Source organism: Triturus cristatus, chromosome 4_1 (genome assembly GCF_964204655.1).
Source record: "Triturus cristatus chromosome 4_1, aTriCri1.1, whole genome shotgun sequence".
NCBI lineage: Eukaryota > Metazoa > Chordata > Amphibia > Caudata > Salamandridae > Triturus > Triturus cristatus.
The window spans coordinates 955,946,155-955,971,520 of NC_140585.1; the positions used below are offsets into that span (position 1 = coordinate 955,946,155).

Here is a 25,366-nt window from a genome sequence, read left to right on the forward strand (position 1 = left end):
TATGGGCACCTTGCAGGTGGGGTGATTAGGCAGATAAAGCAAAGAAAAAATAAACCAAACCTCCTCGGCCAGTAAATGGTTTTTGTATGACCTTAGTGGCTGAAGAGGGTAGACTCTACTGGGAGTGATGTTTCAGTTTAATATTGTTTTTTTTAACGATGTTCCAGTTTAATTTTATTATTTTTTTTACAGTAACAGTTTTAATAACATTTCAGAATGACTGATGAAGACCTTCAGGTTGCTCAGGCTAAAAGAAATAGAGGAGGTCTCCTGTTTTGTGAAACCAAGGGAGAGGCAGACCGCAAAAGAAAAAGCAATCCTTCTTGCCAGGGTGCATGCTACCTGAAAGAATGTATATGTGTGCAATTGGTTAATCAGCAAATCTAAAGGCTGCCTGATAGTTAGTAGTCTTTAATTGATTAAGTCACTAGAGGCTTTGTGGGGACAAAGGTTTATTCTTTTTGAGAAGTAATGTAAGGTTGTTATGAGCTCTGTTCTGGCGAGAGTCCTTACAAATGGAAAGTTATTAAAAAAAAGTTTGCACGTGGCACAGTCTCATTGCGTATACTTAAATATATACCTTTAACAAATGTAGAGGCAGATTTACTAACAGACCTGTGCAAATGGTTGACTGGCTGCCAACAACTTTGAGAACTGTTAATATTTGTCCAGACCTTTCCAACTTTGCATGTGTGCTGCACTGTACAGTACACATACAAAGTGGGGAAAGTGTTAAACTGTGTCTAAGCATGGGTCAGTTCTACTGCAAGAATACCCTTCCATTTCGAAACCTATGCTTGACAACACATGAACATGCTAGCACTTTGATGCAAGTGTGTGTGTTCGTTGGCACATAACAGCATAAAGTGGCCAAGTAGAGGTAGAAAAGAAAACCGCATATTTTCTTAGCAGACACGGCACTGCTCTGCTCTCTTTCACGCAACGCAGTGCAGCACCACTGGCTGCGGCACTGTGTTGCATGAAAAGTTAGTAATCTGCCCCTAAATCTTGCATTTTCACAGATCTTTCAGCCACCGACTGAGACCTAGAAGCATTATAAATACATGGCAATATTCTACCCAAACAGGATTCAGTTGTGTGACTCTCTGAACGAACACGCACACGCACACGCACACACACACACACACACACACACACACACACACTTTTCAGAAATAGAGTAACAGAATGCATTTCCCGCTGATTATTTTCACTTTTTTTAATGTAAGATGAGTGTCTTATTTTATATATTTTTACCTGAAGGTGAAAGCCAACAAAAAAGTTGCAGAATAATGTGTTCCTTTTTAGCCATGTCGCCTACATTGCACTCAGGATCACCAGCGCACATATTCTTTATGCACCTCAACCGCAGGATGACCTATGAAATACTTTGTATGAGGCAATCAGTCAGTCATAATCACTTTATTCAAAACCATAAATGTATACTACAAAAATCTTATAAAAACAACAATACAACTTATACAAAATTCATTCAGGATATTCTTATACACCATAAAATTTCAAAAATAGAATCATCCCCATCTTTACAATATGAAAAATTAACCTTGTACCAATTCCTTTAAAAATTAATCTTATGCACAAAACACACCCAGATAAACAATCATTTCATTACAGTTATAAAAGAACTAAAATATATCAAATCGTAAGGTCCCTTCTATACTTTTCCCTGACCGCCACAAGTAAAAAAACTAGCAATATTAAAACTTTCCCATGTATTACTCAATATCTGTAGATATGTTAACGCAGGCCTTACCTGCATAAAGCCTTTACCCTTTAGGATAGGTACTAAAACACGTTTGAGAATATGAAGATAATGGTCACAGAACATAGTAAAGTGAAAGGTATCTTGTGTAGAAAATTATAACAGGAGCAGGGACCCAAATCTTTCACCTTTCGCCACCCCTGATGTTCTGCCAATAAGTATGAGGCAGTCATAAGGGCTTCATCTTCAACGCAGCATAGTACAGATCAGCTGCTGCAGCCCGGGCTAAGACGCACAACGGGGGAGGGGAGGTCTAAAGTCCTTTCAGTCCAAGGGGTGTTGTGCGCCTGTAGCATTTGTATGATAGCAGGACCCTGTGAGTGGAAAACGTCTTAGTACTGAGACCAGTGTGGTCCTATTTGGATGCCCGATCATTTAGCATGGCACCTAGAGAGTGAATACAACTTCCTCAAAAAGTGAAAGTGTATTGACTGCATTCCTGTGGCCACCTTTCGTATTGAAATGAGAGTAGATTGAGATTGGACTCCTCTTAGAAATTCGGTGGTGACAATGTTAGCAAAGTGATGCTGATTAGTTCTTCCTGATCACCACCATATGGTAGATGGTTGGGGTAAGGGGTCGCGCTGCAGTTTCTGTTGTTCCAGATGAGAGATTTTCCAGGTAGGGCTCTCTTTTTGTCTGTTGCTGATTACTACTTCAGGAAGGCTGATGAAAGCCAGGTGTAGAGCGCTCAAACTTCATGATGCCCTTGTTTCAAATGCTACTATTTGGCGCCAGTATCATTGCTATCTGGTGTGAGAGCCATCACCTTGTGCAAAGGCTGAGTGTGAAGAGTAGCCAGAAAATTACATTTGAAAGAGAACGCAGCCAAACTGGTTCTGAAACCTTGGACATTGGATTCACATCCCCTGTCTGGAAAACACATTTAAAAGTGGGGTCCAAGCCATTCCGCTTTGTTCCAGTTTCAAGATTTTTATGACCAATGAAAGGAGTGCTCCTTAGAATACTGAAGGACAGCTTTGTGACGAGAGTTGTGTCTACTTGACAGCCAGTCTCGAGGAGCTGAGGGAACATCACCTGTAGTCTGCACTTTTTGTTGGAGGTCCAGAGGTCCTATCTAGAGCTTAAAAATCTGCCTGCTGGGAGAGAGAAGGCATATGCCTGACCCTAAAAGAGGAGAGACTGTCCAGAAGAGGAAGCACAATTTATTCCTAATGATGTTGAATAAGCCAAACAGAGCAACAGACTGCAAGAGAGTGCAGACAGGAGCGATGCAAATGTGTAAGGGCTGCCTCAGTCTCCTTGAAACTTTTCTTGCCGTGAATCACATCAAGACTTCTGCAGAATTAAAGTCATGATTGAGACACTGGTGCTGTTGCTGATGTCTGAGACCAAATGCTTCGTCAATGTCGAGATGGATCTCTGAAACCCGCTTGAGGCCGCAGCTGCACAGGAACTCCCCTAGAAACAGCTCAGACCAAACCTATTGTACTAGCATCCTTTCTGCATCTAGCCTAAGGAGGCCACAGCTGCCAAGAACAGAACTGCAGCCGCAGCTACAGGCCTGAGAATGCTAAGTTGGTAAGTTCTAAGTGGGACTGCAGTTCTGGACGTGAAACTTCCAAGAGCTGCCACAGGTGCAAGACCTCTGCACATGTCTGTCCTGCATATTCCTGGACTAAAGCACTCTATTAACTGCTGGGCTTGAGAATTGTGAAAGAATGGTCAACTGAGCAGCAGATCAGTGTCTGCCAAGCTAACCTAAAACTTTGACTGAGTAACTACAAAGTGAACTTGAACTTGAACTGAACTGTTGGGGGCATCTACACAGTGGGACTTATTTGCTTATATGTCTGAGGGGTCTAGTGCCTCAAGGAAGAGGACATGTAGGATAGCGCTGTGGCTGATTCCCCTAATTGTGATGTGTACTATTATATTATGCTGTGTGATTATAGTGCTTTCTTCTAAATCGATAGATAAGCACTGGTGTGTACACTACATTATTGTGTCTGTTGCGTACTGATCTCTTGTTCCCTACACTGCATCCCTGAGAATCTTTTGACCTCTTACCCTCGCTATCCTGTTAGTCAATTATGGAAAGGGTGTACTTGGCCCAGCTTGCAGATCCTTAGGAGCTTGGACACCGGGACACCAGTGGCAAACATCTTCAACCACCACAGTTTGGGACCAGTAACCCCTGTATACCCTTTGGCCAGGGCCAGACAGGAAACCAAAGGCAGCCCTTGCAAAAATGTTCAAGCCAGCCCTGCTCCCTTCCTCCTCACTCGCTCATCTCTACCTTCACTCTCTGTCCTCCACATCTCCCCTGTATTCCTGTGTCTACAGTAACCCCTGTATACCCTTTGGCCAGGACCAGACAGGAAACCAAAGGCAGCCCTTGCAAAAATGTTCAAGCCAGCCCTGCTCCCTTCCTCCTCACTCGCTCATCTCTACCTTCACTCTCTGTCCTCCACATCTCCCCTGTATTCCTGTGTCTACTGTAATTACCTGGGGAAGCTGGAGAAGGTTGACAAAGGCACCAGCAGCCGCCCCGTCCTAAAAACCAGCCTCCAAAGGCTCTAGCCCACCGGTTAAATGCCTGGTGAAAAGATCGGGCAATCTGGGCCTGTCTGTGGCCCCCCCGAACGGAGGATGTTGGGAAAATTAAATGAAAAATTCGTGAGACTTGTTGGTACAGGGTCACGATTTTGCATGAAATGTTTTGCACAACAAAAATATCACAATCCCTACATTGTCTTAAGCGCTACATTGCATGTGAGTCTAGGTAAGTAGACCTGGAGTTAAGAATATACCACAGTTGTCAGGCTGGCTAAACTGCCTCTGGAGTTGGGTCATTTTCCCACATTAAATTCTTGTTGGGCTTTGTTCTCCTCTTTTGTAAATGTAGTCTTCATCTACTATTATTACCCTTTTAGGCACTCTTAAAGCTCTGAAAAGCATGCAAACTCTATCTGTTTATTACAAACCTATGACGGGATTGCTTAGCTATTTAAGAATAGGATAGATTGCGAAACTTGCATAAATTGGCAGAAGTCCACAGCAAGTGGAGAACCTGCACTTTATGTACTCACTGCTCGGCCCTGACAGCAGTGCCTTTCTCAGCAGGTTTCGCTGTGGCACAGCACCTCTTGCAGGCCCGTCCCCTTGACTCTGTAATCTGAATGTATTGCCTCTCCTGTATATACACCACCGTAACGATGCCAGTGCTGGTATTACAGCTTCCCTCATGGCACAAAATGATGGCTCCTTGGGCTGCAAGCTCCCCTGCATGCCAGTGCTCTGTGCATTGTGATGCTGGGGATTGGGGATGGAGGGGCTCCGACTTGCATCTGTTCCATGTACCAAGCGGTGTAGACTCTTGTTCTGGCACTGCACACTGCATGTCTTATGCAACAACAAAAGTGACCAACAATTTAATAGCCAAGACAAACCTGGGGAGGTGAAGATACCAATATTTTGACACACGGTCAGATAACTTTCTTAAAACTCGATCACATACCATTACTGTCTATAAAGAGAGATGAAAATTGTGAGAAAAGACGACAGCTCAGTTTAAGTTTCGAAAACAAAGCAGAGTCTGAAAAGGCACGAAATACACCACCTCTCTGCCAAAGTTGCATTTTTCCTCCTCCTTATGGGTGACAATAAGCGGTATGTTGCTACCCCTGTTACTGCCCTTGCTACTCCTGTTTCCACAGGCATCAAGGCAGCTGCACCTGACCTCAGAGTCTTTTGTTTACGTTCTGTAGTTGCCATTACTTGCCCTTTTTAGGTCTCACCTAGGCAGTACTTGAGCTGTCTCTCTTACATGTTGTATCTAGGAAATAGGCTTGAAAAAGCACTCATCTTTTTCATTGGTTTCCTGTTGCTCTCCTTTAGAAATGCTGGCTTTTCATTGGTGAAAACACTTTGCGGTACCTCCTTTTGAATGTTTTTATCCTCCCATGAGAAGTGGCCCTCATACATGTGTTCTTACTGTTCAGGTTATTTATAAAAGAGAGAGAACTCTTTTTTAGGTTGGGCTGTGTCTTTGCTCCTTAAGTGTTCCGTTTACTTGTGCATTGAAACTTCTGTTGCTTCATTTGCTGTCCCGTCCGTTTATTTGCATGGTCTCTTGATCTCCCCATGCCTCTTGCTCCTACAATACTACTCCAGGCCCCCACCACCCCCTCAACACTGTTCACCGCCCCTCTTAAATTCTTATGTTATTTTACATTTCACATTTCTAGCTTTTATTTATATAATGCACTTATCCATGCGCTGGGGGTAAATTAAACAATCTGGCTGACACCAGTCTCGAACCAGGATCCCCAGCTCCCCAGTCGGCAGCTCTCACCACTGCGCTATATCCTTTCCTTGGCCATGTTGCAGGGTGTAGTACCATATGTGGCCAAAAGAGGACCCACAGGACGGACACCTAATGACAGCCTGTGGTTCTGCACCATCACAACACTGCTTGTTTCATGCAAGTTTGTGGGAATTAAAGTTAAAGCCCTTCGCTGATTGTTGCTTATTCATTCACTTGAAATCGTCAGGAGTTGAGACGAGAACCCCACAAATTGGCCAAATCGCCTTTTTTTATTATTTACATGATGGTTAATTTACACTACCTTATTTTCAGGAAAGCAAGCGTACACTTATCATCAGTGAACTCCAACTACTTAAAGTTAAATAAAGGGCTAACTTAATAGAAAATGTAGATATGTATTAAGCGAATTTGAAACAAAAAAATGTGTTACTTTCAAAATACTGCTGTTGGCGTGCTAACGAAGGCTTTCTCTTTTCTGGAACGACAGCACAGTTGAAGCCGAAGACGTCAAGCGTTCTAGCCCGCTGTTGATATGCAATTGCTTAAACACCGCAGCGATCTTGGGGCTGTCAGCTCAACTACACTAAATTTGCTGTAAAATCAACATCATCTTCTACATACATTGAGCAACCGTGCTTTATTTTTTTCTCGTGCTAAGGTTATAAATTACATTAAATATCTGAGCAACACCAATAGCTCTAATTTTCACCAATGTGAGATCTATTGCATTGTAAATACTTGTTCCATCTAGCAGCTACAAACAGGAGGCTTTTGAGAGATTGAGAGTGGAACAAGAGGTCACACTTATGACATCAAAGGGGCGGGGTCAAAGAGTATGTGGCGTCACTTTCACAACCCTTTGCATTTGGTGAATCAACACCTTGCTCTTAAATTTGTTTTGCTGCTACCTAAGATCTTATCTCGCAGGGTTGTCCCACAGCTTTTTGAAGTGTGCTTTCCCTGGGAAAAGGGCCAAGGAGTTGCACTGCTGCTGTTTAAGGTGGAAGCATCATAATTTCAAGAACGTTTTGTCTCTGTATTATTGACAGAAACCTTCCTCGTCGATGTGAATGAGGTCTGAAAAGTCAGTGAACTTAAAGATGGGTAAGACAATGTGGTCATTTGAGGAAAAAGACTGACCTTGTTGGGTTTGTGATATCGGTTTGTGGTAGAAACAGCTCCACATTGGTAGGCTTTACTTCATGACCGGTCTTAGTAAATTATATTCGGACTAATGTACTTTTAGAGAAATCTTGTGGAATTTCGAAAAAATGAAAACGCATATTTGCCATTCAATGAAGATTTGTGTTAACTGAAGTACATATTGGTTACAAAATTGTAACTTTTATTTGTAGGCCTGTCATCCACGAGCCCTAACTAGAAAGAAAATGAAAAAGTTTAAAAGAAGACTTTCCCTGACTTTGCGAGGAAGCCAGACCATCGACGAGTCATTGTCAGAACTTGCCGAACAAATGACTATCGAAGAAAACAGCAGTAAAGATAATGGTCTGTACACACTTGTTATTTGTATTAAAGACATGTCAAGTAAAGTGTGGATTCAAACTTTTCAAACAATTTCCATGTATTTTGCATCCGTCTGAAATGCCTTTCGTAGATTTTCTACATATCTGTTATTATTGACAATTGGACTCTCTGTACGGTTAGAAGAAATCCCTTGATTGGCTGTGATTTTCCATTATTTCATAAAGCTTGACCACGCACAGACTGATTTCCAGCTATTAACAGTTGTCTTCTACAGTAGCTTTCCAGTTCTAGATTGTACAGTGTGTCTGCTATGGTGTAACAACTATTGTTTCCTTTGAGGTCAAGTCAATAGGACAGCCCAAGGATTCTTATCTGAGCTGTTGGAGGCGTCCTATGTAGTCCTGAAGGGCATAATGCAAGATTTTCAGGATATCTACTGGAAATAAGTATATAAATACTGAATCAAATAGAATTTACTTGCATGGTTATCCTGAAAATCTGACACAGTTTTAGGCCACCCGGCTTATGTTGGGCAGCCTTGTACGTGCTAATATCGACCTAAAATGATAAAAGTACATGGTTAGTACCCAAATAAAAGTAGACTCCAGTAATATGTACTTAATGTGCTTGCTGACCCAAATGGAAAATAGCTAAAACGCACTATTTTATTTATTGATGTTTGCTAATCGGCTTTTGCGTGCCCGAAAAGACTTTGTAACTGCTAATATCCTATGGATTACTTTCTCATCAGTATAGCACTGTCTCAAAACCGGATTCATTGCTAGGCTGATTTTTACCGGTACTAGGTAGGACATGCTTTGTAGAGTCTCAATTTGTTACACGTATCCGTCGCAAGACTCAAATTTATTTTTCATTCAAGAAGTTAGGTTGATATTGTATGATCCCATTTAGCCTTGCATGTGAAATATAGTTGACAAAATAAAACTAAATGCAACTGTTTGCTTTCTCTTTGTTTTCTATGCGCCCTCTTGATTCCTTCCTGGGTATGACCGTGCTGCAGAACCCATTGTCAAGAATGGCAGGCCTCCAACTTCCCACAGTATGCACTCGTTCCTCCATCAATATGCTGGATCTTTCAAGAAGCCCCCTTTGCGGAGACCGCACAGTGTTATTGGGGGCAGTCTTGGCTCTTTCATGGCAATGCCAAGAAATGGTAGCAGACTTGGTAAGTTGTTTAAATTTTATGGTTATCAGTACGGAGTTGCTCAGCAGAAACATTAATATCTCTAGTTATTGTGTTCAAAGATTCAACACTAGAACTACTGTTGCAATGTTACCATCTCAGAGTTAAAGCTCTATTTTATTTGTATGATTAAGCGCTCAGCAAGGGTAATTAAGTGCATGCACTTCCACATGCACCTGCTTTGTGCGTTTCTTTCAAGAAGATGGCTAAATGAGGTAGGTAGAGTTTTGAAAACTGGCATAGGTCATTCTGTGTTAGTGTGCCAAAGGAAGACAGTCTAAAATGTAAAGATCAAGAGAGGGAAGGAAGAGGGAAACGGAGGTCATGACTCGTCCTCCTCATATACAGGGTCACAATCAAGCAGCTGTGGGCCGTGCAGGTAAGAGGGGTGGGGCCGGGTGGGGGGGATTTCGACAAACAATGACGAGGGAAAATATATTATTTATTTAATTTTCCCTCGCCAGCGTCTGTCGAAATAAAGCCCCCTCCCTTCACCCGGCCCCACCGCTCGTACCTGCGCGTGCCGCGGCTGCAATCAAGAGTCAACCTCAAGTCATCTAGGGTGGGCCACTGAATATAGGGAAAATGCCTTTTTCCCCCTACCGATGAGATTTGTCGAATAAAGGCTAAACATGAATAGAAATGTTTTATAATGAATAAAAACGTTGATGTGGCGAATGTTTATTGTCTGGGGAGGCAATGCGGAGTATCTGAGGTGGCAAACAAAAATGGTCCTGCTAACTAAAACAACTCCATAGGATTTCATCATTGAGACCTGTTTTATGATCCTGTGGTCTATACACCCAGACCTAGCATTGTTCTCTTTCAAAGAGGATACTCTCGGAGTTGCTACTTTTTTCCAATTGTTGGGGTATGTGGCAGAAGCTAGTTGATCATACCTAAGGGCCAAGGAGTGATAGTAACTAAAAGTCTGTTTCTAACCTTGTCAGACAAACACTTGAATAAATACTGATTTGGAAGACTCCTATGCAGTTTTAAAGATTACTTCAAATAGGTCCCACACGCTTTTCCTTCGAAAGCACTCCCTTGTAAGGAAAGTGGTTGCAGCATGCTCGACCCTCAGAAGGTAAGAAAGAACTCTATGATGAAGCATGTCACTGGAAAACATCCAGTGAGTGAGTGTTCATTTAAGAAAAAGTTCTTTCCCCTGTATTCAGTGGGCCCACCCTAGATGACTTGAGGTTGGCTCTATCTTGATTGTGACAAAGGAAGACAGTCTTCATGTAGTATTGGTTCCCGAAAACACCTACTAAGCAGGCAGTATCCAGGCCTTTCAACATGTCGAGTCCTGATCTTAGAAGACGAAGGGCTAACAACAAAATCAGGTCTTTGGGATTCAAACTGGTCCCACTCTATTGATAGTCAAAAAGCATTGGGCACTTTGATCCAGCAGTGATATTATGAGGCACTGCTGACCTTTCTGGGCGCTGCTGAACTTGTAAAGTTCTGATTGAATTGAGTGTGGGAACATCACCGACCCCAACCAGTGAGGCATTCAAAGTTTTTTTTCTTTTAAAAAAATCTGCACACCTCCCCGATTCTACCATGACCTCCCCCCCTCCCTTTTCCTTCTGTAGATTTTGTTTCATACACAAACACCCCTGTCACTTTTTTTGTCTGGGAACCCAGTAGGTACGATACGTCTTGCCTGCACTGCATTCTCCTCTACCTGTTTTCTTAAAAATTAGTTGCTACTTTGCAGCAACATGGGCCAAATACACAACCAATGATCTCTTAAATGCCTTTCAAAGCCTTCCAACACCTTTTTGTAATGCAAATATCTCAAACTACTAAACAGATTTACTAGAAGTCACAAAACTTCCTCTGTAAAAATACACCATCATGTCAAATTCGGTGCAATTCCTTTCAACAATTTTTCCTGTAGCAGAGAAGAAAAAATAAATGGGATTTAAAATAGGAAACACCACTTGTAAATTTCCCCACATAGCTTTGTTAACTTTTTGCCCTCTTGACTGATTTTTTTTTAAATGTATTTTTATTTGCTTTTCAGAACACTCAAAAAAACAATGCGATCCAAGTCCAGCACTTACATGAGACATAGCAAGGCACAGCTTCGCAACCGTCAACTCTAATCTGTGCTAACAGAGTCATAGCTCCCCCTACAAACCTGCGAATCAGGCCCCTGTAAATCCACCGTCCAGTGTCCACCTTCCGGCAGCCTGCCCAGGTATAAGTCACGGATACTCCAGTCATAAGGCTCCTTGGTGCTATAGATACCACTAAACCAAAACCTAGCAACTACCCTGTATTACGACCCTCCCCTCACCCCCCATCCCCCACCCACCCCCCCTCCGGCATGACTTATTGATTGGATACATATCAAGGCACCCACTCCTTCCACTCTACCCCATAAGCTTTCCCAACACAGGAGCACCGGCAACCCAAATACAACAATGTCCGACTCCACTCCGCACTTCTAACTCGACTCAGGGGAAGGGAGGACCTGCCACTCCTCCGTTTCGGAGGCCTCGCCCGTCTCAGAGCCGGCAGCCTTCAATAGTTCTGTCAGTGTGCCCCAGGCCCGGGCCAAATCCAGCGCCCTATCGCTATGAGCACGGGCAGCCGCCTGTACCCGAAGGACCGCCTCACAGTCTGCCCACCTAGTAAGTTCCGCCCTCCATTTCTTCAATCTCGGTCCCCGCTGCGACTTCCAATTGGCAGTAATTTCCCGTTTGGCTAGTACCAACCCTAGGTCTATAAATTTACTGGTTATTTTATTCTTGGAGGTGTGGGGAAACCAGTGTAACAAGCACGGGCTCATACCGAGTTCAATCTCCCTGCCTGTGACGGTACAAAGCAACGACCACATCTCTCCCCAGTAAGCCCTGATCTGAGGACAACCCCAAAGCATATGGCAAAGATCAGCCCCCTCCGCTCGACAGCGGGGGCAGTTGCCCTCTTGACTGATATGAACCAAATTTAACATGAAGAAACTAACTTGGATTTGAAGGAGCTGCCAATTTTCATATAGATTCATCAAATAGCACCTAAAGTTATTAGCTAATCAGAAAAGTTTAATATGGAAGTCTGGATTTGACCATGACCACAGCATATTTAACTCTATAATGCATGTATAGTACATCAAGTCCTGTTAATAAAGCTGTTCAATATTTTTATCTGCCATTTTGTTCATAAGAAGGCATAAGCAACATTTTGCAGAAGCTATAGTTAACTTGCCGCGTAAATATTGCTGCCAGTTCAGTGAAGGGAAACACAAATGCAGCTGGCAGTTGTAAAGTGTGCAGCAAGTAGGCCTACTCTCCAGATGGTGTGACACCTTGTGAGTAACTTTACTGCATAGGATAATTTTTCTAAATTCCACCTCTACTCTGAATTATTTAATATTTTTTGTATGCACCAGATGCAGTTGTCTACTGTACTCGTAAACATTTGTTGCAAATATCAGTATACTTTTTTGACGTGCGGACGGGTTGATGCTTACTGCCTCACATAATGACAGCATATTTTATAGCATGAAGAAGTGATGTAGCCATTGTTTGCTAATGTATTCAAACAATGGACAAATGAGGCAGAAAGGATTTCCTGTCTCCAAAGGAAGGTCATTCTACACGTTCTACGTTTATCCACACGTCTCTTAAACCACCTTTTGTCCTGCAGTCAAAGTAAAGGTCACCGTGTCTAAATTAGCAATACTCTCAGCATAATCCGTGGCACTGGACTTTATGAAGTTTGGTGAATTATAGAGTTAAAGTTAGAAACATATCTGGTCATTGATGCCTACTTATTATCCAGTGGTTCTGTGTACCAATCTAATCCCAATGGTGAGTTTTGATCAATTAAAAGAGAGACCTCATGAAAATTGAGACACTAACACATGTGTGATGTATATTTAGTTTCATTAATATGCCCTTAGACTTGAGGAAGGTTGAGCTTGAGGCCTGCTTATCTGATATTATAGGGTTTCTTAGTAGTTCCATCACTTAGAAAAATTAATTAATACATCTTACTGATTTGTTGTGATCTTTCATGAGAATTGTCCAGGGCAAGTTTTTTTTTATTTGGGATTTGTGCAGATGAATTAAGGCATATATGAACCATGGCTGTGTACCAGCCCCGCAGACTGCTCCTCGTGCATTCCAGAAGCATCACTCTCTGGCTGGAAGTTGCTGTCTTGATCATCATTGTGATCAAGCATTACATTTACCGAAAATGTTTATTATCAGAAAGTAGGTTTTCCCTGAAACCCTTGTCTTGCTCAAACTATGTTCTAGAACCTGTTTGCATCAAATTTGGTAAATGATAGTGGTAGTAAGAGGTTAAAGCATAGCTGAGACGGCTGTGTACATCCTTGTACATAGATACGTGAAATAAACTACTTCAGACCCAATATTTGAGTACGTGGTTACTACAATGCCCTAAGGCAGCAGTGTGTAACGGCAGTGCTGGTGTATGGATGTTGTTGGGAGAATTATCCTCAACAGGTGTACGGTAGACCAGAAAAATACAATCACACGGAACATAGACAACTAAAAGGTGATTTGGAAGGTTAGTCATAGAAGGGCCACAGTAAGGAACAGTGGAAGAGTGCAGACAGTTGTACCAGCTGCTGTAGGAGGGGGAGTATTGAGCACTTGGCATATAGAAAAACACTCCCAATGTTCCAGTTGCGGTGTTGGCATCTTGTGAGGGTATGTAGGAAAGCAAATAATGGGTCCCTGGTGAAGTATGTAGCTGACACTGCTGATACTGATGGTAAAGATTGTGTACTCTGTAGCAAATGTAAAGGAAGCATGCGTAGTCTGAATTGAGGTTTGGGGAATAAACCTGTATGTGGAATAGGGATAGTTGGGGTGAATGTGCTTATTGTGGACTACTCTGGATCGGCATACACAGTTGTAGCTAAAGAGGGTCTAAGGAATACATTTGTGGAAATAATCGGTGAAACATTGCAACTACCAGATATTTACTGTGATCGCATGACTGGGCAACGTATTCCTATGCTAGGATATAGAACAGGTACCTTTTGAGTTTAAGTACCGGATGGGGAAAAGATCCAAGTCATATGATTGGGATGCAAGGAGACAGAAGCTATTAGCAAAAAACATAAAGTGGGACAATGCATATAGCAAGGACGGACCTTCAGAATGCAATAAAGCATTTATGAGAAGGATGATCCGTCAAAAGAATAATAAATGGCAGCAAGACCGTTTACTGGGATGTTTACAAATTTGTTGACCGAAGAAGTTGATTCCTGTTGAGGAATGGCAAGTTTGTGCTATCGGGGAATTTAAGAAGAGAATGTTGCAGTTATGTTGGGAATGGCATATCAGCACTGACAAAAGAAAAAATAGGATGAAAGACACAGACAGGTGGCCTGGTATGGATGCAGAAACCAAACGATGTGTGAGAGGTTGTATAAAGTGTGAAACATCTGATAGTTCACAGGTCACACATAAACCTCCTTTTTGCCAAATTAATTCCCGAAGTATTTTGTGGGAGACATTAGAGGGTGACCTTATGGGACCTATCCCAAAAGCCTACGGCATGGTGATATATATTATTGTGAGTTATACTACTTTTCTAAATGGCTAGTGTTGGGAGCTATGGAAAAAACAGGGACATGTTGGGGGTTTTAGATGAGGCATTCCCACGATAGGGTTTACATGAGAGGTTAGTAAAGGATAATGGGGCGCAGTTTAAGTGAGCCTGCATTTAGAATTTTCTCTGGGGCAAGGGTGTAGTCCTTAGCACCACTTATATATCACTGCCCTATAGTAATTAAGCGATAGTGAGATTTAATAGATGTGAGAGGCTGGTCTGGTATATGATGTACACTCATGTAAGTGTACACTTTCCACCAGTCCATACAACACTTATGGTGATTTAGGAGGTCTCAGACAACCATAGAAAGCTCTCTAAGTGGTTGCTGTGGAGAGCAGCCTTCAGGCTTAGTCTAGAATGAGTGTAACGCAGCTTGTTTTACTAGAATGCAATCTTATAGGTATAGATTAAATGAAAAAGAAGCACACAAGGTATTTATAAAAATATGTATTTATTAAAGAATACTCTCTAACACGTTTAGGTATCTCCTTTCCAGAGATCAGCACAATGCACACAATACTTTTCATAGAAATCACGTAAATAGCACAGAATACACAGTGGGGACCAAACCAAATTGTGTCAAGACGTTGTCCAGAGGATGTAGAAATGCCAGGTACCCAAGGAACCACCCAAGGTGAGTGACTACGAACCCCACTGAGATCGTGTGTAGTGTGGGAACACGACCTCGTTCTCCTTACAAATTAACGTGTAAGTCGAGGTTGCAATTTTAAGGAAAAAGGACTCTTCCCAGTGGACCCTGAAGAAACCCTGCGGAAGAAAGAAGGTTTTGTAGAGCCACCCCACCCGTGGATACCGTAGTACCCACGTTACCTACTCCAGGGAAGCCGGGTGCATAGGTGTGAAGATGTGTCGAAAACCGCTGTCGAACACAGTGGAGGTCTTGAGGAAAGTAAAGCTCCTGGAGGAGGAGAAAGTGTCCAGTGGAATCCGAAGGTGGATTCAAGTTGAGAAGTACTCTGGAAACAGAGGGGTCAGAGTCTGTCACTCAGGAGTGACCCGGAGACCTGGAAGATGAATTCCCACCGATGTTGGGTGTTGAAGGGAAGTTGACGGTGACCTTGACTCTGCAGCTGTTTGGACCAGGTGACGCTGAGCAAGACCAGGAGTCATGCACGAGCTGTCCCACGTCTGATGTCGAGAGTTGAGGGGTCGGTGTCTGGCGGGAGCACCAACAAGCCTTGGCCGCTGCAAACAACATAGAAATAAGAAGAAGGTGCAATGTTGGGACTCACTACAAGCAAGTGAGTCAGGGCAGGCCCCAAGCAATCAGGAGAGCCCAAAGGAAACAAAGGTGACCCTCAACAAGACTCACAGGCCGCAGGCACTGGAGTCGCAAGAGGACATCGAGCAGCTCACCAAATATATGCAGGCCATGATGCAAACGATGTGGTGTGGACAAAGTTTCTGGTCACTGGAGATGCTTGCGATTGGGGCTTCTTGGAGCCCGAAGATCTTGATGGAAGGAAGCCAACAAGCCTTTGCAACGGCAAACCGACGCGATGCACAGGGGTTCGTTTCCTATGGCTCCAATGAGGGATACTGACCTCAAACTTGGTGAGAGGGCAGGGCAGGCCTCGAGAGCTGTGGAGAACCAACACCTGTGTTGTTGAACCTTTCGGAGTCCGTAGGGCTCAGAATCAGCAGACCGGTCAGCTTAGTTGTGGTGCCTGCAGGTGCAGGAAAGTGACTCCTTCAATTAAAAGGAGATTCCTTCAAGTGTCTTGGATGTCCACAGGCCTTACAAGGTTCCTGTATGGTGCACAGGCAGAGACGATGCAGCAGACTGAAAGGGGGTCAAAGTCGAGCCCAAACGAAGTCCAAAGTGCCCAGATGGTAGAAGTTGCTGTGGTGTCTGAATTGAATTGTGTCCCACGACAAATCTAGGGACCCACCCACAGGTAAGCCCTTAAGTATCCTTAGGAAGGGATTGGGAGGACTCAGGGGACCCTCTCAGGGAAGGGACTGGACAGTGGGGAGGATACTCCCATGTCCTTTGTCCAGTTTTGCGCCAGAGCGGGAGCCAAGGTCTCCCAAAGCTGGTTTGAACTGAACTATGCAAGAAGGCACCAAATGTGCCCCTCATGCAGACTGAGTGGCACTGGCAAGCGCACCCACCCGGCCCCAATACACTAAATCCTGTCTGGGAGGTGGTCACACCTCCCTGTGACAGGATACCTATTGTTCTGCCTTCCCCTGCTCGAGCTTGACTCAGCAGCAGGAGGGCAGAATCGTATCTCTGGTCGGCAGCAGCCATGTTGTACTGTCTGGGTCTAGAAGACTGGTACCAGGAGCACTGAGAGCCTAATGGAGGGCTCTTCCAGTACTTGGAATCATACCTCCCATTCCAACATGTTTGATATCAAACATGATAGGCTTAGTTGCAGCCGTTTTCGAGATGGTGATTGCAGAATTACGCGGTGGCCCTCTATATGTTATACGGATGCTTCACTTACATCCTGGGAGAATGGACTCCGTAGGCTGTAGGGGTGTCCTGCTCATGCAGGGACACCCTCACACTTAGAACCAAGCTCCCTGCCTTCAGGATTGACGAGGCCTGCTATAGGAGTGACTTATAGGTTTTAAGTACAGTGACCACAGATATAGGAAACCTATATCTTCCGTAAATGGTGCAAGCACCAGCTTAAACAAGCGTAATGGCAGGCTTGGAGATCCAGTTTAAATTGTCTCCCATCTGTGGCATAATACATGCTTCACCCCATGTGGGACCTCTGGGGTACCTATGCCCAGAGTACCTTTGTACCATATACTAGGGACTGATAAGGGTACCCCAGTATCCAATCTGGGATGTACCCAAGTACTGAACAGAGCAATTTATGGGAGAAAGCAGAGAGACTGGGGTCCTGATTAGCTGAATCCCAGTCAGACTAGTCAAAAACAGATTAGCACTAGGCAAAAAGTGGGGGTAACCATAAAAGTAGATCCTACTTTCCTACAATAGACAAATAAAGGAGGTTATCCATTTGGCTAAAAGTAGCAAACATTGTTGGGAGAGTGAGGTGAAGAAGATGGTATGGGCATAAAGTGTGACCAAATACAGCCTGTTTGTCAACATGAGTAGTAGAACACCATTTACTAAAGACAATTTAGGTTGGCTGTCAAGGGCTGGACTTAAAGAGAGGTCACTTGATGTGGTTAGAGGAGACAATAAGAAGGTAAAATCAATACTCAAGGATTATTGTGACTGTTGACATGGTATTAGGAATGCTAAATTGGAGGAAGGAGAATACGTGCGTGTCAAAAGAGGTACAAAGGTGAGCAATGGTCACTGTTTCTTTTTATATCTTTAAAAGTCATTAAGGTTGTGGCAGATGCTACTGAACTCAGCATTAGGACGGTATGGAACATGAACCAGTTAGCACGATGTAAAAAGGGAATTAGTACAAAGGTCCGCAGAGAATTTAAAAAGAGGAGCTAATTGTGTTGGTCAGAGGATGAGCATGGGCAAGGAATGGGATATGCATTGCCAGAGGAGTTGGATGTGCATTGCAAGAGTAGCATGGTATTGAAGATGCAGAACATATTTTGTCTCAAGCCTCTGCTAGTGTGGGAATGATGCACCAGTGGGGCACCCTGACACTGGAGTATTCGGTGGGCAACTGGATTTCTCTTCCATTTGTTGAGAGTCTGGTACTTGTGTGGAATAGGAGGAAACCCAATAATAAACGATGACTGAGATCCCTTAAAGAAGGATATGGACAAACCATCATTGCATTTAAGGAGACCACAGGTCTGATTTGCAGTTTGGTGGACAGTGTTTGGTGAGATTTGATGGTCCACCTGATTCTAAATAGAGTAGGTGGACCGTTAGTTTGATTTACAGGTTACTCCACCTGATGGGCTTGGATCCATCAATCTTAGTATATCAGATCTCCTGCCCTATTTAAAGCAGATGGTCTGATGTACTTCTTTTTTCTCTTGGGGACTGCTGAGAAAACCCAGGCAGCCCCAAAGAGAAAAAGAACAAGCATTGGCATAGCCAATAGGTCTCGCCTTTGGGACCTTATAAGTGTTTAACTATGCAACAGTTAATGTTGTTGTACCGAGGATATTATGCTGCATAACTAAATACTTATAAGGTCCCAAAAGCGAGACCTATTGGCTATGCCAATGCTTGTTTACTATGCGAAGAAACAGCACTTAGATCAGTTAGTTGTCAGGTAAAGGTACTGGACAATGGCTTTGTGATACAAATATCTCTGATTTAGGCAAAGATAATTTTCCTTCTTCTTAAACTACCATTTTATTGTCTTTGCACTTTCCACCCAATTAACTTCTTTAATAATGGATTTACATACTCTAGGTACTACATTATAATTTTTGTTTACTGCTACTTTGAACTTTAGTCATGAAATAGAATTCACCAATTACCGACTTTTGACATATGATAGGCTAAAAAGTACATTCACTACATTAGCTTAAACTGACGATAACACTGACATCCAACACTCTTTGCTGGATCTGCTGATCCACAACAACACAATCTATTTCACAATCAAGTCAGTGTACTTACCAGAAGAAAAAAAAACGTTAAGTAACTTATTTTCCGAATAAAGAGAACTCAAAAAGCATTTTATGCAAATGGCATGAAAAGGAAGATAATCTGAATTTTCAGAAAATGCCTATAAAATCAACTATACCAAGAGCAGGGTGTGATGGAAACGACTTAAGTGATTAATACAATCTGCTGTCTACAGCTAGACTAATGAGTTCAGTGAACAGTGAGTCTGATTTTGGATAAGGCCTCTAGGCAGGAGCTAGTGCGGACTCTGAAGGTTTGTTATTTGGTAACTTTACAGTCTGTGTATTGGAGGAACCACTGCACTAAACCAAGTTCTAATAGAAATAGAGATGTATGGCAAAAAGATGAGCAGGCCCTGCGCCAGCTGCCACAACAAATGCCAGTTGCACTATCTGGCTGATAAATTAAGACAATAGTAACAATATTTGTGGGCACATAGATAATCCAAAGTATATCAGTACAGTTCATTCCTTTCATTTGAAATATAGAACTCTTATGTATAAACTATATATTCCTCTCATTAAATTATACATTCATTCTGGTCTTAAAACAAATAGCAAACATCCATGGTTACAAAATAAAGATAACTTAGTATCACTATTGTGTTGAGCCAATCTGACAACTTTCAGCCAACCCATGTTTCACGGCAGACTACACCGCTACTTCAGGGCTGAAAAGAAATAAACTTATTTTCATTTTGGAATTGAATTCTTTTGATTTGAACGCAACAGTTGACAAAATTATAAGTTATAAGTTATATACTGCACATCATTTATTCATGTTAATGGTGAAAAACATGTCTTGAAGGCAATAAAATTACAAATACCTTGCCAAAACACTGTTCAGACAAAATACAAATGCGAATTATCTTTGCCCTTTCTTCAGATGTATTAAAGTGCCAATAAAAATTAACATAGGAATGCTGAAACGCAATAGAGACAACTCGGTCATAGAAATCACTGCATATAATCTATTGGTGGTTTCACTCACCTAGTTACATATGTCTGTAGAGTATTTTACGAAAAGGTTTCCCAATAAACTTTAATAGGATGTGCGTAAATAAGTTGACTGTGTGTAGAGTTAAAAGTGGTCTCATGGGTGCTATGCATCAATAAAACACAAAAAGTTATATTTAAATACTCGACTTGATATATATTGTAAAGAATTCCCGCAAGAATTATATAATTTATAGGGATTAACTCAATCTAGATAAGAAGAGGGGAGCATGGATCAAGAGTGATTCTTAGTTCTAATCAGGATAGTGGCGGAAGCTTCAATAGGAATCATCCTTGCGGCTCAAAGTGAAATGGAAAAATGTACGAACAATCCGAAATAAAATAAAATACAACAGTGAGCCAATGAACGCACTAGGTGCTGAATCGTATATCTTCACAAATAAGACAATAATATATTTTTTTAAGTTTGGAAGTGAAATCTTTTCAACAGGTAGATAGCAGGATCGAACCGGCAGTCCTTGTCTTGCTAATGTGTTCCCCGTATACAGCGAGCTTATGGCCTTTCCTGCTCGTGTGATAATATCTGGGTTGAATTACATTATGCAACGAGTTTTCAAGTAGACCGTGCCAAGTTATTCACACAAAAGGTTGGTTTGATTGATTCATGACCGGAAAGGGATCCGCTCTCTACATCTTATAGGTTTTTGACCTGATATATTGGTTAAGTATATCTACCTGGTCACTCTGAAATAACTCTAGAAAAGGCTAATGTTTGGGATACAACCACCTATACTAAAGAGCTGTAAGAATCCGATCTGTGACAATGTTGCATGCTATCAAGCCTGGACAAGCAAACTGGGGGATGTCACAAGAGGAAATTGCAATAGTTGACCTCATGTTATCCACCATTATTGAGTCATACTGAACACTTACTGTTCCTTCAAGAAAGGGAACCAGAATGCTTTTTTCTAACCCAATACATTTTACGGACTGATAACTATATGGATATTGCAAAGCAGAAAGCACTTGCTTAAGAAGACAAACAAATATAGTAAAAGATGCAAATATATAGTTCTTTTTAAAACTCCTGTCCATGTGTCAAATACATATTGTCACAAGCGGAGGAGAAACACTTCAAGAAAAACATCTGAAATAAGCAATAATCTTTCTTAGTGATAGCTGAATGGTGATTGGTCGTCATAAATGCTCATCAAGCAGAGATAACTATGTTTGGCACTCTACATTACAATGCAATATTAAAAAGAAACTAGAACGGCAATAATCTAAATTCTTTAAGAGATGAAAAAAGGTTTCACTTATTTCTCTCAAGAACCGACAAAAAATGTTCATTATTTAGAAGCAGAGGCAATCGTCCTTCTCGACATGAAGGCAAACTTTCAGCATATGAAATACATTTCAACTACTCTTTCTCAAAAGAGCCACTGCTCTTCATTTACAAAGCACAGTCACTGGGCCACATGCTTGATAATCTTGCTAGCAAATGCTACTTTTAACATTGCAAATAATGCCACTGACAGCGGAAATCACCTAAAAGTACTGCAATAAACTACTTGAGTGATTGAAAGTTTGTCATCGTGTTTTATACTGTACCACTAGGGTTATCTTGTTGGGCTTCAGGAACATAAAAAGCGAAGTGAGATACAATGGTAGCGGAGGTATTAAAAGAGAGAAAGAAACAAGCGGCCGTGCGACCATGAAAGTTTTTACAATCGCGATCAAACATCAAAGCGGCCTCACGGCCGCGAAAGTGAAAGTAATCTCGGAAAAGCGCGGCGCCCGCGCACATGCACTGTAGCTCTAGGCTGGCCTGGTAGCACTTTTTGGAGCCCTCTCAAAAACTCTTGCCAGACCAGCGCATGCGCTGAGTCAGGCGAGACCTAAAAATGGCTCTCATGAGCTGGAATCAAACTCCCCGGGTTTCAAGGTACTTTTTTTGTTTTACAAAAACAAACTCCTGTAAAACAAAAAAAAGTTTGTGGAATGACCGCATGAAACATGGAGTTTGCTCAGCATACTTTAAATACCATGGTGGCAGCTTCTCCGAAAGCATAGCGTAAGATCTTCACAAACCAGGCCAAAGTCAGTATTTGGCGGCAGAGGTCATTGCCTCTGTTTCCGCTGTGGACGGCGGGCCTAAATCTGGCAGTATCTGGTTAATTGAGGTGATTTTGTATTTTTGTAGGTATAGTGTGTACATTTCTCCTTAGTTTTCTTTATATTGTGCACACATGCTTCATCTTGTACATATTGTACATTTGAAGTTTGCTTTAGCTATCATTGTAATAGTTTACTCGTGGTTCTTGTAGGGAAGGGTGTCTGTGTAGGGTTTCTATGCATCCACATTAGGTAAAGCTCTCCCTAGTGCCATGTGCTCTGCTGTACGAGAGCTAAAAAGGTAGCATAACATTAGCCAGATATCATAAACGCAGTGTTTGCAGGAGGCTTTAATTTTCAAAATGTTTTAAATGCCCTACTTCCTCTTTTGCTTCCCAGCTCACTTCCGTAGCTGTTGATTTTGGCAGTCTTGAGTTTTAGTAACTGGAATTGAATGAGCTTGCAAACATACAGCATGCAGGTCATGGGTCATGTAGAGGGGCTACACCTGCTCGCCAACCCAGGTGCCAGCGAAATCCATGTGGTAAAGTTTTGATCGCAGCCTCAGGCTGAAGGTACTGTTAATAAAACTGTGTACAAACCCATTGACTTAGGATATTAAATTACCTTAACTTTTTAGGTTGAGCCTAGCAGCGCGCACGGGTCCAAGCCGGCCCATTGCTTGCCATTGGTTGTTTTGGGTACCTTTCTAAATACCTTACTATTAAATAGCAAATCGTGCCAATTTGTCCCTGCTTTTGTTCTGTCGTTCCCTCCCATAGCGACTTCCCCTGTTACAGGGCTCATTTTGCTTCTGTGTATTCCAGTTAATTTTGCACACTATTTTTTCCTATTGCCTGCCTCATGTTCTGGAAATGTTGCAAATGCGAGCAGCTGGCTAGTGTTACTGCATTCCCCTCCCACCTACCATTTCTCAGTGTTCTCTCCACTTCGCACCTTAGCTTTCACTTATGATCTACAGAGTCTGGGTCACTGAAGATCGAGTTGAGCAGTCACAAAGTTAGAATATTAGAAATTTGTCTTTAATCGCTAGCTCCCTTTCACCCAATCTTTTGTTTTTTTCATCAATTATTTTTCACTTGCACGGAGCTCCGTTTCTGTAAACAGGGCTGTAAATCTTGTTCTTTATTTCACAGATGTGGCAGCTGTGTCTCTGTTCCCAGTGGTAATTCCCCTTTTTAGTTTTCGCCTAGCGAATGCAGCGCATGCGCTGCTTCGCCTTGGCGAAACTATTGTTGTCGGTTTGGTCAGCGAAGGGAGACAAACCATGTGCGCGCACGGACAGGCGATGTGCACACGCATGGCATCTCCTCTCTGGCGTCTGTTAAGCTAGTTTGATTAACTCAGGTGCTCCTGCCCTGAATCTTGTCCTGAGTCCACTAGAGTGCAGCACATCATAAGTTAACTCTGTCAATCAATGACACTGCAGCATTGCTGTGCTGTGTGTTAACTTAATGAGACCAAACAAATTTATGACCTTAGCCAAGGAAGGCATCTGCATCTGCTTGCACGACTGTAAAATCCAGCGATCTTTAATGTCTGGTAAGAACCGCCGAGGCCAGGGGGAGCACTTGTTCGTCATATTCTGCAGATATATGATAGAGCACCAGACAAAGTGAACAAATGGATCAAGAAAATGTGTTACTCGTCAAAGAGCAGACACTTCCGTTAATGGGTGAAAGATGTTGCGAGACTTTATTAGGTAGGTGCATTGTGTTTGTATCTGCATCACAGCGCTCCCTCATAGTGTGGCTACAGTAGACTTTATACAATAAGGAGATTGTCGGCATCCCCAACAATTCCTCTGAAAGGCTGCAAGGTCGGGGGGAAGCCAGAAGGTTATGGGTCAGTCAAGCTTGACTTATGTGTGGCTCATTCTCAGCCCTGCTAACCTGCAGCTGACAAGCACAGCAAATGACTGCCTCTTCCTCAACCCTTCCTACCTAAAAGGGATTGAGATGAATTTGTAGACTAAAACATGTCTCCCTAGCAAAGACGTTGGGATGAGAGTTGTGTGAAAGCTGTTTCTGTCGTTTATTGTATATCCATTCTATCCATAGCATAGCATAACATATCGAACATTAGTCTTATTTTAGACCAGTGCTGGTACCCGTATGTCATCAAAGGAACAAATTAAACATTAATGAAGTGGACTGAAGGCCAATATTTAATAATGTACCCTAACACAAGTTTAATTCAAGTAAACCAAAAAATGAACTCTTCAAATCTGGGTGTCAATATGTTCCGGTGCGTTCAAAGTGTCCAAAGTAGGTTGTCCGCATTCATCAGGACAAGTTCCAATGAAACTTTCTTCTCCTGTGTTTCCCTGCGCGTTGTAGTGGCTATATAGGAAATGGATACACAGAGTGGCCGTACATTCACATAACCCTCATTAACCTGGTACTGCGGCTACTGTATCTGTACCTGGCAGGACAGAACTCTTGCTGCAGCCTTATCCCACACAGGAGGGGATCCGAGGGCCTCTTTCTTTCCAGAAAGAGACACACACTGACACACTCACAACACTCCCTGGCTCAACAGAGTTCTTGACATCTACCGGAAGGTGCTCCAGTGCCAGGTGACATGAACTCCTTGATCAATCATGCCACAGTATGTAGGTGAGGGTTTAACTTTCTATGTTATGTTCTAGACAGGATCGTGTGTCTCTTGCCCTCACATTAGCCTCTTCATGGAAGAACTGCATAAGTATTTGCTAGAGTGTACCTAGAATTGTAGAGTGCACTGTATCTTCGCAGTCCGTCTTCCCGCATAGGTAGTCCAATCCAGTCTTAAATGAAGAGTGGTAAATGATAAATATGATTTTTTCAATGGTAACCAGTCATTGCTGTGGTGTTCATAACTTCAAGCACCCTTGCTAATCCAGAGACTGTTGAACTACAGCTCCAGCTGGGTGTCTTACAACCTCGGCTGCCTGCACCCCACCGCGCTATCGGTCAGTGACTTGGCCACACCACCCACACATGTCCATTTCTGCCTCAGTGCTGCTGCACCAGTGCTGAAGTGTCGCGGACCAGCTTGATATTCACTTTATTGACCAACCACTACATGTTGTGCAGAAAACAACCTCATTGCTTTCTCAATGCTGCGACTTAACGTTCCCCAGACTTCAGCAATGGCCTGAGATCACTGCCCTGTCACACAACATCAAGCGTTGCAAAAGGCGTCAACGTTTCCGGGTATGCGTCATGTTAACTGATGCAAGTTTTCTAAGGTTTTATTACAAATTGCCTATTTATCACAGGCATTACATGTTGCCTGCTCCATGCAAACTTGGTTACCTATCTGCTTGGCCTGATACCTGGACCGAGGTGGTGTAGGGTGTCCT

The 25,366-nt window shown here is 42.6% G+C and overlaps 1 protein-coding gene across 3 annotated transcripts in view; it reads left to right on the plus strand.

Annotated features, from left to right (window-relative positions):
- CDK17 (cyclin dependent kinase 17) overlaps nucleotides 1–25,366 on the plus strand; it is a 497,468-nt gene that overhangs the window by 286,353 nt on the left and 185,749 nt on the right. For all 3 annotated transcript variants that reach the window (XM_085653837.1, XM_085653835.1, XM_085653836.1), the window contains 2 exons: nucleotides 7,430–7,580; nucleotides 8,581–8,745. In XM_085653837.1, the coding sequence (XP_085509963.1) occupies nucleotides 7,463–7,580; nucleotides 8,581–8,745 (283 nt within the window). In that variant the 5' untranslated portion in view covers nucleotides 7,430–7,462. The remainder of the gene's footprint in view (nucleotides 1–7,429; nucleotides 7,581–8,580; nucleotides 8,746–25,366) is intronic.